Genomic DNA, 18861 nt, shown 5'->3' with positions numbered 1-18861 from the left:
TCATGTTGCAGCATGATAACGCACGGCCCTATGTTGTCAGGATCTGTGCACAATTCCAGGAGGCTGAAATAATCCCCTCATTGCATTGCCTGTGTCCTCACCAGACATGTCATGCACTAAGCATGTTTGGGATGCTCTGGATCAGCGTGTACAACAGTGTGTTCTGATTCCTGCCAATATCCAGAAACTAAACATTGCCATTGAAGAGGAGTGAGCCAACTCTCCAAAGGCCACATTCAAACAACAGACACAGTTTGGCTACAGACAAACTGCATATTTCAGAGTGGCTTTTTACTGTGACCATCCCAAGGCACACCTGTGTAGTTAGGATGCTGTTTAATCAACATTTTGATTTTCTACACCTGTCAGGTGGATGGATTACAAGGAGAGGTGCTCATTCACAGGGATTTTAATCAACCAAAATTTGAGACAAAAATATATCTGTTAGGTGCACTCAAAAAAACAAGGGTCTTAGATTTTTCACATGCCCTTAAGTTTAAAACCAAACCAAACATTACTTTACAATAGTTGAGATAAAAATGTTGGCTGCCACATTTACCAGTAAGACTTTTATTTTGAAATTTACAAACCATAATCCCATATATTTTGAGTCTTCCTTGATAATAGTTTTACCACAAGATGTACAAATAAAGATTTTGCGAAGAGGAAACATTTACTTAAATCTGGTGCTGACTTGTTCTTACTCTTTCACTTTCTCTATCCAGCCCTCTCTTATTAAAATTAGTAACCGGAAGTTATATTTTCCCTGACTTTACACGGGTGCTACACAGAAAAATGTCTGTACGCTGTGAAAAGCGATGATTCGTTACAAAATGAGATTTATTCTAAAATACGCAGTATAACCTTAGTTTATTTCACAGACATAACCTACATTGTTCAGATTTAAACGCTACTGATGTTTTACTTTGAAAAGTTCCACCGGATGTAGATGTTGTTAATAACCCCCATTAGGTTCAGTTAGGGTCAGGATCTGCGAAAGGGTCACACCAGCGTGTCTCTGTCATTCCCGTGGTGTTTTCACATAGCCTGAGGTAAGTTCACTGACATGTGAATGATACATTTTATTTTCAACAGTTTTAGCTGTTATTTCATGTCGCTACCATACCGTCGTTTGTAGTGTGTTGAATACGGTTGACTAAGTTACACGAACGTTGGATACCAAACTGTTACTGACGTGGATCAACTGATGACACTCAATATATCACATTTTTTATATTCACTCTGTCACGTGAAATATGATACACCGTCTGCAGTGACTTGGGTGCAGTCTGTGCAGTTTATGGCCATTTTTATCTTGTTTAATCCGCGTAGTTCCCATTAATAATGGCAGAAGAGTACGTTGAAAAGATGTGTTTGACTCCAACATGTACACAGTGCGAGAAAGCACTGTTAGTAATACGGAAATAATAGCCTGGGGATTTGGAAAATCCTCCTCGTTATGCGGTAGGGTTAGGGTTAGGGTTAACCTAACCTAACCTCTTCGCTTGAAGAGCCTGGTGACGCGAGGCTAGTTATGCGATAGTAATATCTGAATGGAGCTCAGATTTAATAGGAAGCTAGGTGGCGCAAATAATTTAGTGTAAAATGGTCATCACAGCTTCCCGTAGTCTGTTATGTCACTTTTATTTGTCACTTTTTGTTTGTCATGGGGGGAAAAGGATTCAGTTTGTAATGATAGGAGCCACAAAACAAACAAAAAAAACCCCTGCAGACTCTTACATTGGAGAAACTGGACTTAAATGTGTCATTGTTATTTGATAAATTTCTTAAAAATCATAGAATATTAACACTGTTACTACCACACAACAACAATAGTCATAAAAAAAATTATAAAATATTTAATTTCATTCCTAAAGATGTATGCAGCTTGCTGTAATGCACCCTTTGGCAGTTTCAGACAAAAATGTGTAAATTCACATATGATGCTGTTGTGTAAATTTCTGCAAGCAAAATTCTTTTTGTGACAGCTTGTTGTTTTTCATTCAGAAATTATGTCAGTGAAACATGCCCAGCCCCACTTCAGCCAGTCTCAGGTGACTGAGATGATGAAGAGACTCTTCGACCTGACGCCATCAGAAATCCGCTCTCTGCCGAGCTATGATGACCAGAACTTTCATGTGGTGTCCACTGAAGGTGGCGAGTACGTCCTGAAGATCATGAACTCAGAGGACAGCAAGAACTACGCCCTGATTGAGATGCAGACATATACTATGTCTGTCCTTCACGAGAATGGACTTCCTGCACAAACAGTCGTGCCCACCACCTCAGGACAGCTCATGAGCCTGGAAGAAACAGGTATGAGACCAGTCCCACAGATCAGACCTGACGTCTATGTCAACACTTTTAGCCAGAGGTTTTTTCGATATGGGTGGTGACACACACAGGGGATGTGTCTGGGTATTTTTGCTCAAGTTCATTTGGGCCTTCAGCCATAACAGGAGCGGCATAACCTACAGGGGTAACAAGCAAAATCATTCCCTAGAATGAAGGACACACCTTCAGTAGATGGACGCAAAGCCACAGCGACCTCTTCCAGAAACCAAGGCTGTTTGGAGAGTAAGAGTATGCATTGGTTAGGTCAAGTAACCACCAAAGCCTTCAACAACAGCACTAGAGTCTCATGCAGACTCATCAGTAAATGGGAGGAAATCCTGTAAAGTTACTAACTGAAAAGCTTCACTGTCCCTCCAAATCTAAACAGGGCACTTTCTCTCAGGATCAGAACCAAGAGAAACAAAACCCTTAGTCAGGAAGGATGAACTGGCTATCTCATATTTTGGGCTCAGTGCCGGTGTAACTTGAGGCAGAGTGGGACTCTTAGCTGTTTTTACTAAAGCTACTGGCTTAGAAGATTTTAGCTTCTGCTCAAAACATGACATTCAACGATGAGGTGGCCAGTTTTTTTACAATAAAAACAAGATTTTGCAACACAGCCCCTCACAGAAGATTTCCCAGGCAATGTAGCAGGAGCAGGAGAAGAGCAAGCTCTGAGGGACATAGCCTTCCCTTTTGGCTCATCCTAAACTTTACTGAAGTTAGTCTGAGGAGAGTCTGTCTGAGGCAGACAGTTCTTCTGCTTTCTCTGCATTTTGAGACTGGCACCATCTATTGAAAAGTGTTAGTTTTTCCTCAGCAAACCCCACAAAAGTTTGCTTATCAGGCTTACTGAGGCTTCTGAATCATTGGCGATAGGCCTCAGGAACTAGCTCATAAGCCTTGACGATTGCACTGTATCATAATCCTCACTCTCTTGAAGGTTCAAAGCAGAACAGGATTCCTGAGCCTTTCCTACCAACCACACTCTGGAGAAGCAGCGTCTGAGTCCGCTGAGGCCACTTAGATACAGTTGCAACATGTTCAAAATGAGGGAAATACTTCACCATCCTTCTCCACAAATGGTGGAACCAGCATGACCTTAAAACATCAAACTCAGATGCCTCAGACTTGGCCAAGCTTCTAACGCAGCACTTTTAAGCTCCAACTCTTTGAACTGCTTTTCCTATAACACCAGCTCTTTTGCCCTCAACTGAAGAGTAGCATCTGAAGCTGAAGGAGAAAGATTTGCCGAATCCTTGGATGGATGTTAGTTGAGGCCTGTGGCGCAGGAGCAGTCTAAAAAAGATAATGTTTGGTTAAAGTAGCTTTAAGGACATCTTTAATACTTTCTTTTAGGCGTTTATCCTCAGGAGTAATCGATATTATAATAATGAGCACGTTTTAGCAGCTGATCTTTGGTAAATTGATCAAACAGCTCCTCTGAGGGTGCCACAATAAAGTCTCTAAGGGAGGCCATATCTGAACCTGAACCACAACTGAGGTCCAAACACAAAAGTCTTTCAAGAGGACACCAAAACAAACTAGCATGCATAACACAATCAAAAATGTCCACACAAACCACAGCAACTCAAATGCTTTCTCTATCTAACGGCTATCAAAGCCATAATCACAAAGACAGGCCCAGAACTAACCCATGAAGCCACAAAAGTAGCACCAAAATGTTACCAAAGTAGCTCCCATTCATCAAACAGAGCCTTCAGACAACCACCAGTATCACCCACAATGACACGCAACTCAAGGAAATCTGGCCGACCAAAAGTCAAGTTAAATACCGAAACCTGACAAATTAAAAGCTTCACAATGTAAGTTAGGTTCACGGACACCACAACCAGCCAAGCTATTACTTACTCACCAAACCTCCTGTACCACCTGCCACCCAAGCATTTAGACTATTCACAGAGGTTTCTAGAATATATTAACGTTTAAATTGATTGAAACAAATCTACATGATTGTGCTCTGTGAGTGTGTATTCACATGCTGAGTATCTGAAATTGACCCTGGGATAGATGCTGTTTCAGAGAGCTTAGAAAGTTAAGTGTAGAGCTACACTGTGGGCACTTGATCAGTGGAGGAGACCAGACGAGACGAGGCCAGACGAGACGAGACCAGACGAGGCAAGACAAGACTTTCTTGATCCCTAGAGGGGAAATTCAGGTGTTGCAGCAGCACAAAGACAGAAATAAGGCAAAAGTAATAATAAAGGTACACAGGTAATGAAATACATTAACATGTGCTGCCTCAACGCAAAACAAGATGAACATCTGTAGCTTCAATTTTACGTAATATATCAGACTGTGGCAGGTCCATGTCCTCAGCTATGTTAATACTCAAACACAGTAATGATAAGTGTGCCCCTGAGCAAGGCCACAGCATACAAGTCATGCTTTATGAGGACTAACAGTGAGGGGAATGGCTGTTAAACTAATCCTGTCTTTATCTTTGGCAGATTGCGGCTATGGCCCACAGAAGTACCTGGTGCGGCTGATGACTTATTTGCCTGGGACCACCATTTCCAAGGTCCCTTTAACACCACAGTTACTGTATGAAATTGGCAAGACAGCAGCCAGGATGGACAAAATCCTGCACAAGGTATAACGGTTGAACGTGCTTCATGGTACAGCTGCTAAGCTTTGCTAGGCAAAAAGTACTTGGGGCCCTGACACACTCAGTCAATGTTAGGCCGTCGGTGAATGTCTGTCACCCTGGTTTTTGAGGTGTGTCACACACTGTTGGCACTAATTGGTCCATCAGCTTTTTTTCATCCGATTGAGCATGCTGGATTGGCAGTTGAGCCGGCAGAGCCCATCAGTAAATGAAATCACTCGGATTTGCAGTTGAGCTCAATGCACAAGAAGAGGAACAAAGTTGAGAGAACTACTCAAGTCAAGATGGAGTCAGGTCAAACTTTTTTTTAGCCATTTAACTCATTAGCAAACACAGTTCATGAATTGTTTATGGAATTTTTGGCTAGTGGACTGTAAGTATCCCATATTTTTTCAGTATCGGGTTGTGTTGGTACAGCTGAGGTACCAAACTCGAGGGCTTCAAAACAAGGGTCTATGAACCAATTGGTGACGTCATGGCAGCTACTTCCATTATTTTCAGTCGATGCAACCGCCACCTGCTGGTATGGAGTTACTTCCTCTCACACAGGCACAGAACGTGCTTGGTAGTTGGCCGTTGGCTGTAATCTTTGCAGTGTGTACAGTTACAATTTTTTGACTGAGACGCAGGCGACATGAGGCAATGCAACAGTCAGCCCTCAGTTTGGTGTTTCTGGGCCTTGAGCTTACCTTTAATTCTGTCATGTACTTTCTCTTCCGCCTTTCTCCTCCTGATACTATTATTGTTTTTTTCCAGATGGAGCACCCTCATCTTGGCGTGGTGCAGAGAGAGAATTTCATATGGAGTCTGTCAAATATTCCCCTCCTGGAAGGTTACGTCCATTTATTAGATGGAGATCCTCTTCAGGAGGTTGTGAAGTCTGTCATTCATCAGTACAAGACCTCTGTGGTCCCTAAACGCTCCAATTTCCGCGAGTGTGAGTATGATATTTACTTATAAACATTTAGATAAGGGAGCTGGCAACTTGTTTACTCAGCTGAGACTGGATACATTACTGAATACATGAGTGATAATGTACTTTGGTTCACATAAATGTTTTATTTCCTCCTTCTCTAAGGCATTAACCATGGGGACTTCAATGAACTCAATGTGCTTGTACAACCTGAGGGTAACGGCCACAGGATTTCTGGCATCCTTGACTTTGGGGACATGAACACTGGCTACTTCATCCATGAGCTCGCCATCGCTATCATGTACATGATGACCATACACCCAGAACCTGTAGATGTGGGTGGACCTGTCCTCGCAGGGTGGGAAAGTGTCCTTCCCCTCAACGAGGCAGAGAAAGATTGTCTCTATGTGCTGGTGCTGTCCCGCTTCTGCCAGTCGCTGGTTTTAGCTCGTCACTCCGTAATGTTGCATCCGGAAAATGAGGAGTATCTGATGATTACATCCAGGAGGGGCATCCACATTCTCCGTCGACTCTGGGAGCTTGGAAGGGAGCAGGTGGAGAAGGTGTGGTTTCAGAGTGCTGCTCAGTTCAGTGACAAGAAGTGAAAAATAAGTATGAAAGCCATTCACACTTTCAGTGAACAACAGGGTGATTCTACTGAGCCTTTTTTGTGAATCAAGTGTAATTTTAAGATCACCAGTAAAAAGAATAGATTATGTTTCAACACTAAAAACATTTTACTCTTGAGATTCAGATATAATGTAGTGGGAATACTACACAGTGTCTGAATCCAAGATGACTAAGGTAGCAGATATAAAGGTAGCAATAGCAACAATAGATCATGTACTGTAAAAGCAAAATGTCTATCAAAGAAAGCATTTAAAAAGAAGATAGGGAAAAGTGCTTTATAGTGCCATTTATCATGTGTAATAAGTGCCTAAAGTCATGAGGGATTATACACTCCAGTGGATGTGTACCTTGGTGCTTCTCTGTATGGTAACAGGCCACTTGGCCAGGCATTGAATTGATTTTTATGACATTTCACAAAGACAGAGACTGCTTACAACAAACACATCAACAGTGTAAGAGACTACAGCATCTCCTCTGTAACAGATTTTATACCTTGGACAGCCAGTTTCATTAGATTTACTAAGAATAAAGACAAATGTAATGCTCAGGTCACATGTCAACTAAAGTGCAATAATGTCCTGCTATATGGATTGTTGTGCACGTGAGACCTTTGTACAGTTATACATTATGCTTCTCTGGGAAATCTACCTCAACTTTCAGACTGTGTGTTTTATACTTTGCCAGGGTCCAAATGTTAACAATTTAATACTGTTACACTGCTCCAATTAGACCAATAAACAAAAGAACAGCCCCTTAAATACTCGGTTGCTATTTTTTTATATATACTTAAAAGTGTGTCATAAATGTGTATGAGTGGAGTGGTGAGAAACATAGTTTTTAACTCAATTTCTTCCAAACAGAAAAGGGCTTAAACATGGGGAGTGAAGCTACACGACACACTAAGAATACAAAGGAGACTGTCTAACAAGTGAAAGGGACAAGTATCTTTTATATTTACAAGTCAGTCAGAGTCTTGGTGACCCAGAGAAAATATTCTTGACCACTTGCAGGAACATTAGTGGTTATTTGCTTCAGGTTTGGAGTCTATATCATATTGTATAATTGCTGTATATCACTGCTGTGTAACCAATTTAATATTTACCCTTGCACAACATGTCATAAATAACTCTCCTCTCTTCAAGAGAAGTTGTACTTACTGTCACATTTTTACCTTTATCTGTACTAACCTTTATCCTCAGCTGACTAAAGGGCACGTCTGCATTTATCCAATAGATAATGTATTTTTATGGTCAGTGGACCTGCATCGCAAAACATCTTTTGCGTTACTACACTTGTAAAACAGGAAATTGGTCAGTGTAGTTAATACCTAACTCACGTACAAGTAGTGCTGATTTCAAAAAAAAAAATACATGAGTGTGAAGTTCTTTGCATGAGCTTTGCTCAAGAAAGCCGCAAGCACTACTTTCACAGGCTGAGAAATCTGCCAGTTCTCAACAGACATGTTTTGAACGAGCACTACACTAGTGATAACAAATGAAACCGACACTTTAAAAACTACCATTAAAAGAACCATTACTATCGGAGCTTATCAGTAGCATGGTCTTCAATAATTTTGCCCTGGGGCCTGTTTAATACTGGGTTTCAGTACTCATACCTAGCTATACCACTCAGAGGTTGAGGCTGCTGATTGAATAGGCCATTATGTAATCATTTCATGCATTTCTGCAAAGAAAATTAGTGAAATTGTTAGATTTAAAGTTTAAAAATTTCAAGATATAAACTTAAACGTCACAATAATCACGTATGAATGATTATTTGAGGAAAATACATATTATAGACATGAAATTATAGAAAACTTTTCCAATCAGGAAAACTGAACCCTGACATTATATTCAGAAGAAACAATTGGCTCGAAATTCAGCCAAATTGCTCTTCTTAGACAAAATTCCTGCAGTTACTCACTATTTGGGTTAATTCTACAGTTTGAGTTGCTCTGTACTGTTATTGTAATACATTGGATAGATATGAAATATCTATAAAATACGTCACGTAGTCAGGGGTTTTCAGTTTATCATTATTATTTTAATGTAAGAAAAAAATGGATTCCTTGAGGAAAATGGTTAGGAACCACTGGTTTATGCCAGCGATCAACAACTGGAGATCTGAAGGGCACATCCGGGAGTAACTGAAGTTTTCTTGAATCAGGATTTAAAGGGTTGTAGACATGAATGTGACATTCAGAAAAGGGGCCTTGTACGGTAAACAGGATGTGGGTGAAGTGGGAAGATGTCTCCATCTAGTGTTCATCCATCTTTCTCTTTAAAGAATTAGCTTTCTGAATGTCTACAAGCACTAACTCTGAAGCCATCAACACTTGTAGCCTATACATTAACCAAGTGTGCTACACTGAATGCGCAGTCTCTGCTTTACAATCTCTTTGTAATTTTATAACACACTTTTTAAAGAACTGCAAACACAACTCACTACTTTGGCATTATTTTACCAACTGTCTTTCCACATTGACACGTGCTGCCTAGCTCAAGACTACATTGCATGTGATGTGGATAAAGTTTATGGTCAAACCCACAAAGAAGGTGAGATTTAGCATAAACATTTGTTTCTGTTTTTCTTCTTTAACAAAGATGTTTTCTCATTTGTGAATAATGTTTTGCTGCTTTGGTGTAACGTTTTATAGTTGGTATGTGAAGTTTTGCAAAAATAGCCTATAGTCTCAAAGATGGTGCCAAAGCAATCAGGAAAAAACTGTAACATCATTTCACTAATTGAGTGGCTCAGGAATGAGTCCTTAAACCAATCAAACTGAAACAACTGCTGAGGGTTATTTTTGTTGCTTCCCAGGGTGTTCATTCAGCCAGCCAATAGATGGTGCACTTGACTTGCACTAAATATCCATAAAGCCTGTGGGAATCAGGTAATACAATACATCATAGAAAAGAGGAGATGTGGGAGACCTAAACCTGCTAACAGGATAAATCACCAAGATATAATGTTCCAGAGCAGAGAGCATGCAGAATTGGTGACACAGCAGTGACATACAGCAATTATACAATATGTTATAGACAGAGAAATGGTGCTTTGCGTAAAATATGACACTGCAAAGACAACAGAAGACTCCAAACCTGAAGCAAATGACCGCTAATGTTCCTGCAAGTAGTCAAGAATATTTTCTCTGGGTCACCAAGACTCTGACTGATGTGCATGTATATATGATAGTTATCCCTTTTAATTGTTTGACCGTCTATCTCCTATTTATTCTCAGTGAGTTGTGTAGCTTTGCTTCTCACGTTTAAGCCCTTTTCTGTTTGGAAAAAAACAGACCAGAGTTAAAAACTACAAATGTTTCTCACCACCACACTCACACACATTTTAAGACACACTTTTGAGTATACATAATTGAGTCTTGAAAAGAAGATCCTGCACACTGCACTTGCTCAGCTTCATTTATTGATTATAGTAATGTTTTGGTTCCTCTGGACCTTCATGGTGTTCCCCTTTAACACCATTTTTTACAACACTGGTCTTCAACAGATAGTGCTCTGCCCATTTTATGTGCACAGGTGTGGGACACTTAATCAGCTGTGGGTGTGTTTCTCAGTAGCTGACAGCGACATATGTACCATTGGTCACATTATATACCCAATATGAAAAAGAAGAAGAAGAAAACAAGGGAACAAGCAAAACTGAAAAATCAGACTCCTTACACAGCTAAGTCTACATACTGAATGAACACGTCGACCTGGCAGCTTTATAAATCATTCAAAACTGTTCAACATTGTATAATCTGATGATGTACTTGTGCCTAGTGTGTATTATAAGTTGGTCTTTTAAGATCCCAAGATCCTTTAAAGCATGACATGCCATGATATCTCATCATTTAATCCTCTGGGGGACAGTTTGCAGAATGAATATCTAGTATACTTCTTTTAGGTTTCCAATCAGTGACGCTTTAGCTTGAAGCTCTAATGATGATTGGATGATTGGATGATGACGACCACTGGATAAGGCTCAACAGTTTACTTCAACACACGAAAACATGGTATAGAAACAATTGTCTAGTTCCAAAATCCAAAACTGTCCAAAATGAGAGTCATAAAGACAGAGGTAAAAAGAGATAAAAGAGGTCAAGAAACTATGTGGCTCCACTCTCCACTTGTCTGACTGCAAGTAACTCTCCCAAACCCAAAGCTCCTCCTACTGGAGAGACGGTAAAAAGGCAATTAAAAGGTGCACAGCAACAACAATAGTACCCTAATCTGAAAGGTTACAAATGTAAATATTTATGAGATTTTATGCATTTTAAATCACAGCCACAGATCCATATACGTAACTAGTGTAAATGTAGTTTAACTTCAAAGTCCTAACTGCATAGATTGTACAAAATATGAGCAGCTGTCAATCAGCTGATGTGACCAATCCTCCGCTGAGCAGAGGATTGTGGGTCAGAATAGACATAAAAGCATGCTGGCTTGCATATTGCAAAATTGGACCGGATGTAGTGGAACATCCTGGAATTTGTGGCATACTGCATTTGACATACTGTGTATTAGGACTATAGACTGTATAAAATAAGATTAGGACATATACTATAGTGTAGTAGTATTGGTATTGGAACATACAAATTGTCTCATCAAGCCAGGATCCTCCTTCTTCCTGCTCCTTCTCAAACAGCCCTCCCTCAGGCTGTTTCTCCACAACAGTTGATATTGCTACCTTGACATTTGCTACCTTATCCATCTTGGATTCAGACACAGCGTAGTATTCCTATTACAACATCAGTCACAAGGGTATAATACAGTGGTTCCCAACTGGTCCAGCCACAGGGTCCAGATTCCTCCTTAGTCATTAAGTTTGCTGGCTATGTCAAGCAGCTGTCCTTTAGTCACTCACTTCAAAATATGAACTCTGTGCTGGAAATTCACTGTACGTAAAAATCAAGTAAATAAACTTGACATGTTTGTGAGTCACTGGCAGTTCATTCAGAATGGACCTGCGACCCACCAGATGGGAACCACTGGTATAATGTGTCATATTTTTATTGGGAAGACATAATCTGTTGTTTTTACTGGTGATCTTAAGATTACCCTTGATTTGAACAAAAGGCTCTCTGGATTCACCCTGTTGTGTGTTTAATTGAATGGTTTTCATATTTCTCACTTTCTGTCAGTGAATTGAGCAGCACTCTGAAACCACACCTTCTCCACCTGCTCCTTTCCGAGCTCCCAGAGTTGAGGGAGAATGTGGACGCCCTTCCTGGATGAAAATGTCAGATACTCCTTGTTTTCTGGATGCAACATCACGGAGTGACGAGCTAAAACCAGCGACTGGCAGAAGCGGGACAGCACCAGCACATAGAGACAATCTTTCTCTGTCTCGTTGAGGGGAAGGACACTTTCCCACCCTGCAAGGACAGGTCCACCTGCCTCTATGGGTTTTGGGTGCTCATTGATCATGTACATCATGATGATGGCGAGCTCATGGATGTAGTAATCACTGTTTATTTCCCCAAAGTCAATGATGCCAGAAATCCTGTGGCCATCACCCTCCGGTTGTACAAGCACGTTGAGGTCATGTAAGTCACCATGTATAATGCCTTAGAGAAGGAAGAAATAAAATGTTTATGTGAACCAAAGTACATTATCACTCATGTATTCAGTAATGTATCCAGTCTCAGCTGAGTCAACAAGGTGCCAGCTCCCTTATCTAAATGTTTATAAGTAAATTTCATACTCACACTTGCGGAAATTGGAGCGTTTAGGGACCACAGAGGTCTTGTACTGATGAATGACAGACTTCACAACCTCCTGAAGAGGATCTCCATCTAATAAATGGATGTAACCTTCCAGGAGGGGAATATTTGACAGCCTCCATATGAAATTGTCTTTCTGCAGCACGCCAAGATGAGGGTGCTCCATCTGAAAAAAAAACATTAATAATATCAGGAAGTGGAAGGCAGAAGAAAAAGTACAGACACACCAAACTGATATTAGAGAACATAGTGGCAATGAGGGCCAACTAGGGCATTCATTTTGGGCCTGAGTGAGAACAGATGGGTGTTACCATAGTACCTCATGCAGGATTTTGTCCATCCTGGCTGCTGTCTTGCCAGCTTCATATAGTAACTGTGGCGTTAAAGGGACATTGGAAATGGTGGTTCCAGGCAAATAAGTCATCAGCCACACCAGGTACTTCTGTGGGCCATATCCACAATCTGCCAGAGGTAAAGACGGGATTAGTGTAACAGCCATTCCCCTCACTGTTAGCCCTCATCTGTACTTATTTCTGTCTCTGTGCTGCTGCAACACCTGAATTCTCCCTCTCCGGTTTAATAAGGGCTTATGTTATCATATCTTGTCTCGTCTCGTCTCGTCTCGTCTCCTTGCCTCCACTGATGAAGTCATGAGCTCTCTGAAACAGTATCTATCCAAGAGTCACATATATCCTTGACTGACAAACACTGACTGTAAGGCTGCTGCTACGGATGCAATTTTCTGAAAATGCCATATGACGTCTTTCTTTTCAGCCAAATTAGAGGACATTTCTCTGTGTTAGTTGTGTTAGTTGGCATCATTCATCAGGTCTGATCTGTGTGACTGGTCTCATACCTGTTTCTTCCAGGCTCATGAGCTGTCCTGAGGTGGTGGGCACGACTGTTTGAACAGGAAGTCCATTCTGGTGAAGGACAGACATAGCATACGCTTGAACCTCAATCAGGGTGGGGTTCTCACTGTCTTCTGAGTTCATTATCTTCAGGATGTACTCGCCACCCTCAGCGGGCGCCACATAGAAGTTCTGGTCCTGGTAGCTCAGCAGAGAGTGGATTTCTGATGGTGTCAGGTTGAAGAGCCTCTTCATCATCTCAACCACCTGAGACTGGCTGAAGTGGGGCTGGGCATGCTGCGCTATCATTATTGCTGAATGAAAACAACATGGAAAAGGATTTTGTTTACAGATATTAACAAAAGCATCATAACCCGTCATAAATTTATAATAAATAAATAAAAATAAAATTAAAATTCAGATTTTTGTTAAGCTAGTTTTCCGAACTGAAGTTAGAACAGTGGAACAAAATCTTTGTGAGCTACTGCAGGGTTTGCAAGCTACGTAGTTTGCTTAATCACTAGCAGGGGCGAAAATCCCATTTCATAGTTGGGGGGGACAATAAGCAGTAAAATTTTAGAGAATAATTCCAGGGGGGGACAAGGAAAGAAAGTTGTAGCCTGTCTTTTATACAGCATCTTTTACCGCAATTTGACGCTTTAATCTTCTCTCTATCTCTCCAACAGGCAGAGTGAATGTCTATACTTATGAGAAATGGCTTAAAAACTCAACATTTCCTGCAATTAAACTGGTGAACTGGTTTATAAACAGTGTGCTGTGAGATCTGCCGCTGTGCACCTCACAACTGTGCGTAATGACCACTCTTTGTCGGTTAAACTGCACGTCTTTCGTGTTTGTCTCACTGACAGGTGGAGAGCTTACAGACAGGTACCCATTAGCTACGAGCCGCTCCGCCACTGACTGCTCTTGTCCTGTCCTCTCCCTCTGAGTTAAACTGTGTCTGTGTGAGTGTACATCTTACCCCACGATGCGCAATGTGGGCAGCCGGGTCCAGCCACACGCTGCTACTGCTGCCAAGTACTAAGGCTGCTAGCCCCGCCCGTTGGAAAGAGTGTGGGATATACCACTACTAGGAATAGGAGGGGGGGACTAAATCTTTTAAGATTTAAATAGCACATTATTGCGCGATTATAATGAGCACCGCTTACATTGTGCTTTCAATAAATACTACTGCATTGTTCAAAAATTATTAATTGTGTCTCAAATTATTCTAGGGGGGTACAGCTTTACTGGAGGGGGGGTCATGTCCCCCCGTCCCCCCGGGATTTCCGCCCCTGACACTAGCTACGCTAACACATAAACTTGCCAATGGGCTAGAATATTTGTGAGTTAGCTTGTTAAATATGAAGGCTGTGCTAACAAGTAAGATTGCCAATTCGACTAGAATACTGTTTACTAACAGAGAGAAAGGATAGCGTAATTAGGTTAATTTTGTCTACTCAAAATAGATTAAGTGTAGAAAGTTTCTTTTTACCAGACAATGAGTTTTTAAGGAGAAGTAGTTGACCTTGACAGTCGAAACATGTCAAGGTCAACTACATCACACAACCTAATTACACTATTACGTGGAAGTTTTGGACAAGACTTTGTCAAAGCTTTCCCCGGCTGGAGAGACTTGAAAGAACACGACCACGCCACAAAAACCACCGCAGACTCAACCTCCGTTGCAGAGACGAGGATATTACACCAGCAAGCCTCAAAATCAAAAACCCTATCCATACAAACAACGGGGAAAAAAATCATCAACAAAGCAAGAAAGGACCTTATGAGAGAAAGGACAGAGGAACAGTCAACAAGATCAAAAAAATTAACAGAGAACTAGAAGAGGAAAGGAAAACATTCAAGGAACACTTCCCACTGGAAGAGAAAACTGAAAATGAATTAAACACACACCTAAAACAGGAATATGTGCAGGAATTTACCACAACCAAAAATAGACAAATCAAAAAAATAGAAAAACTCATTGAAAGAAAAAATAACATACAGACACAGGGGAAAATAAATGAGAAATGGGTATGTAACTTATCAAAGCACACACTTACCGAAACAGAAAAAAGCTCGAGGTTTAAACTTTGCTGTCACCCCAAAAAATATCCCACATGAAGATTTCATATTAGCAACAGAACTAGCGTGCCAAAAGATAGCCTACAGGATCAAGGACAAAAAGCAGAACTACGTAACGCCATTGCAGGGATTTTAAAAACAGCAAAGTTACCACAAAGTAACATCCCAAAAGAAGAAGAGAAGGCAATACACGCACCAAAAACAGACAAGACTATCACTATATTACCGGCAGACAAAGGCAGGACAACAGTGGTCATGGACACGAAAACCTACACAACCCAGATGGAAACCATGTTAGGAGACAATAACACATAAGGGAGACCAGGGGCAATTGTAGCACCTTATGGTTTTGATGTCATAACTCAAAAACCGTTTGAGCTATTTGGATATTTTTTTTATGTAAGAAACTTCTATGTTCTACTTGTTAACAGTAATTAAATGTTCTTACAAAAAATGTTTGGGTCACAATATTGATTCAAACACTAGAAGTCAAATGTGGGGGCGATTGTAACAACACCCTTAATACCTTGATATCAATACCAAGGACCGAAGTAAACTCCCAAGAATGCAGATATAGTTAAAACCATTTAATATAATATAAAGGTAATGTATAATAACAATAAAAACACCTGCCTCATCAACATTAAAAAGTCAAAAATAGATTTACCGCATTGTTTTCACTCAACAATTTACAGGGCCACCATAAAAAACACAAGCAATCAACACTGTTAATTTATGGCTACATTTACAATTTGTAGCAAGTGCATAACAATATTTTAACTTTAATAGACAGCAAAGGTTTACACAGTATGAAGAAAACACTGCAAAAAATTATTTTCATACCTCAAGTCATGGCAGAAAAACTGTGTGAGGGTGTGGTGGGGGAGTGTCGCAGGGAGGAATCACCACAGAGCTTGTACAGACTTTCATGCTGAACCAGTCAGAAACAAGACTGAATACTCTTTACTGATTGGTGCAGTTTTAGATATTATTTTAAGTTGAAAATTATTATTAACTTGATAGGCTAATTAAATGGCTCAAGTTTTTCATGGACATTTGACCTAAGATTTTCAGGGCATGCGAAACTGGCTCTCGAATTTGACTCACAGATTCTCAGATTGAGAGGCAAAATACTTAACCACTGGACTATGCCACAAAATGTAGAGAGATAAATATACATATAAACTGAATATAAATAACTTTTCTACATTATAAAGGGGAAAAAAATCATCTAATTTGAGGGTGTTACTGAATTGGACATCATTTTGATGGTGTTGGGGGCAATTGTAACACAGCGTTACAGCGTTTTTCCTTTAGTAGGCAGAGAGGGATCATCAAAAAGCAAGTGCATAATGAATTTCATGGTTGTATCTCATTTCTGATTGGGGCAATTTAAGATGTTAGGCTACAATTGCCCCCGGTCTCCCCTATGAAACGTTCAAAAAAGACCCCACGGAAGAAAAGAAAAGACAGTTGAAAGCGCTGCTAAAACCTCTGTTAGAACAAAAGAAAATAACACAGGACATGTACAATCATTTAATATCGACAGCTAGCATCATCCCCCGGATCTACGGCACACCAAAAGTACAGGACACTCCATTACACCCCATGTAGACAGCATTGGTTCCGTTACATACAACTTATAAACAGCACTGGTCGAATTCATCAAACCCACCCTCGGACTCACAGATCAACACTGCAAAAACTCAAAACAACTGGCACAAGAACTCAAAAACACAAAAATAGAAACGGACAAGATCTTCATTTCACATGATGTCGTATCACTATTCACCAAAACCCCCGTGACGTTGACGTCACACTACAAATTGTACAGGAACGCCTCAGAAATGACAGGACCTTCAGGAAACGCACAAACCTCACAGTTGAAGACACATCCCGCCTCTTACATTTCGTTGCAAAATCCACTTCCAATTCAGAGACAAAATCTACAGACAAAAACAGGTTTTGCAATGGGAGATCCACTATCAGCCATCATGCGCAGTTTTTTTATGGAAGATCTGGAAGCAAAAACCTTAACCACAGCACCCACACAATACAAACCCACCCTCTGGAAAAGATACATTGAGGACATCCTGGAAAAGATCAAATCTGGACACACACCACAACTCACGGATCAGCTGAACAACATGGACAGCACTGGAAACATCAAATTCACACAAGAAGAGGAAACAAACAGAACCATAAACTTCCTGGACATAAAAATTCATCACAAAGACGACGGCAGTATAAAAATCACAGTATACAGAAAACCCACACATCAATACCTTCTCTGGACATCGGAACACCCCACAGCACACAAACTCTCCGTACTCAGAACACTTTATGAACGGGCCAGCATCATCACCGAGGAAGAGGACAGACAGGAGGAGGAAAAACACATAGCCTACGACACGCACTCACACACTGCCAATATCCAAAATGGGCCATAACCAAAGGGAAACAGCAAGTCGACAAACAAAGAAAAACAGAAAGAAAACAAAATAAAACCCAAACAAAAAAAAAACGAAAGCAGCTACAAAGACATGGTGACCATAGCGCGTACAGAGGACAATGAAAAAACACAAAATAAACGCAATAGTAAAACCTCACACAAAACTCCGCCCGCTTTTAGTTCACCCTAAAGACAGGACTGACACGGACAAAAAAATGCAACATAATATACGAAATCCCATGCATAACATAAAACATACATAGGAGAAACAGGAAGAAGCTTCAATACAAGAAAAACAGAACATAAAAAAAGAATGCGAAAAGGAAACGACAGGACGTCTCACAAGATCACAAAAAGAAAAAGCAGAGCAGGTTCAGCCATATCAGATCACTGCAAAAGAAATATTCATGTCATGGACTGGGACAACGCAAAAGTCATCGGATTGGAAAGCAACAAGTTCAAACGTTGGATCAAGGAGGCCGCAGAGATCAGGAGGCGGGCCATGTCTGTCCATGACGGCAGGGGAGGGAGACGTGATGCTGCTCAGCAGGGCGCACGGTATACGCGCGGCTGCCTCAAGGGAAGGTGCTCGCCTCAAATGCAGTTGTTGGGCATAAACACTTTTAATTAAGAATTGATGCAATGGGCCACATTTAATAACTAATATATAGTTCTTACATGTGTATTGTAAATGGGGTCCTTATCTAGACAGTGGGCAAAAGGGCAGGTACTGGAGCACCACCTGGGGTCTGTCTGTGCACTTGCCTGTAAGATAGATTTTTGCCCAGAAAGCTCCCTACCTCAGGCCAGAGCAGTACACACAGAGGACTGAACGTACAAGTGAGAGGTACCTGCTTCCAGAATCTATATGGCTGCCCGGCCTGGCTGGCAGTTGTTCTCTTGGAGGCCGTTTACACGTTGCCGGCTATTTTCATAAACGGACATTTCACCGTCTCCGTTTTCAAAAAGATCTTCGTTTACACTTACCCGTGCGTACACAAGAGCATGCCAAACGTGTAGGTGGCAGTGTAACGAGAAGCTCAAGCCGTCCATGTATCCATTGTCACCATAGCAACATAAGTCGCACTTTTGACACAGGAGCAAGTTCCAGCGCATACGGGGGTACGTCCCAAGTCTCTTCCCACTGAGCCTTAGACGTCTATTAGACGTCTCGTCTAAGTTTAGACTGAAATTCGCCTGTCTATAATCGGTTTATATTTTAGCCCGAATCTAGACGAT

At 40.9% G+C, this 18861-nt stretch overlaps 2 protein-coding genes across 3 annotated transcripts; one reads left to right on the top strand and one right to left on the bottom strand.

Annotated features, from left to right (window-relative positions):
* Window positions 1–504: 504 nt before the first annotated feature.
* LOC125895789 (hydroxylysine kinase-like) lies at window positions 505–7597 on the top strand. Its single transcript, XM_049587896.1, has 5 exons — window positions 505–1052; window positions 2008–2316; window positions 4806–4948; window positions 5720–5900; window positions 6042–7597. The coding sequence occupies exons 2-5, from the start codon at window positions 2013–2015 to the stop codon at window positions 6479–6481; spliced, it is 1068 nt and encodes a 355-aa protein (XP_049443853.1). The 5' UTR covers window positions 505–1052; window positions 2008–2012; the 3' UTR covers window positions 6482–7597.
* Window positions 7598–9909: 2312 nt separating this feature from the next.
* On the bottom strand, window positions 9910–18057 carry LOC125895788 (hydroxylysine kinase-like). Of its 2 annotated transcripts, XM_049587894.1 has the most exons (6): window positions 17456–18057; window positions 15149–15251; window positions 13091–13399; window positions 12554–12696; window positions 12220–12400; window positions 9910–12078 (listed from the first exon to the last, which is right to left on the bottom strand). In XM_049587894.1, the coding sequence occupies exons 2-6, from the start codon at window positions 15216–15218 to the stop codon at window positions 11639–11641; spliced, it is 1143 nt and encodes a 380-aa protein (XP_049443851.1). In that variant the 5' UTR covers window positions 15219–15251; window positions 17456–18057; the 3' UTR covers window positions 9910–11638. The 2 variants fall into 2 exon arrangements, with proteins under 2 accessions (XP_049443851.1, XP_049443852.1); XM_049587895.1 differs by lacking the exon at window positions 15149–15251 and having other exon boundaries at window positions 9913–12078; window positions 17456–18055.
* Between the last annotated feature and the right edge of the window lie 804 nt (window positions 18058–18861).

This window comes from Epinephelus fuscoguttatus, linkage group LG10 (genome assembly GCF_011397635.1).
Source record: "Epinephelus fuscoguttatus linkage group LG10, E.fuscoguttatus.final_Chr_v1".
Taxonomy (NCBI): Eukaryota; Metazoa; Chordata; class Actinopteri; order Perciformes; family Serranidae; genus Epinephelus; species Epinephelus fuscoguttatus.
This window is presented reverse-complemented; position numbering and strand designations above follow the sequence as displayed.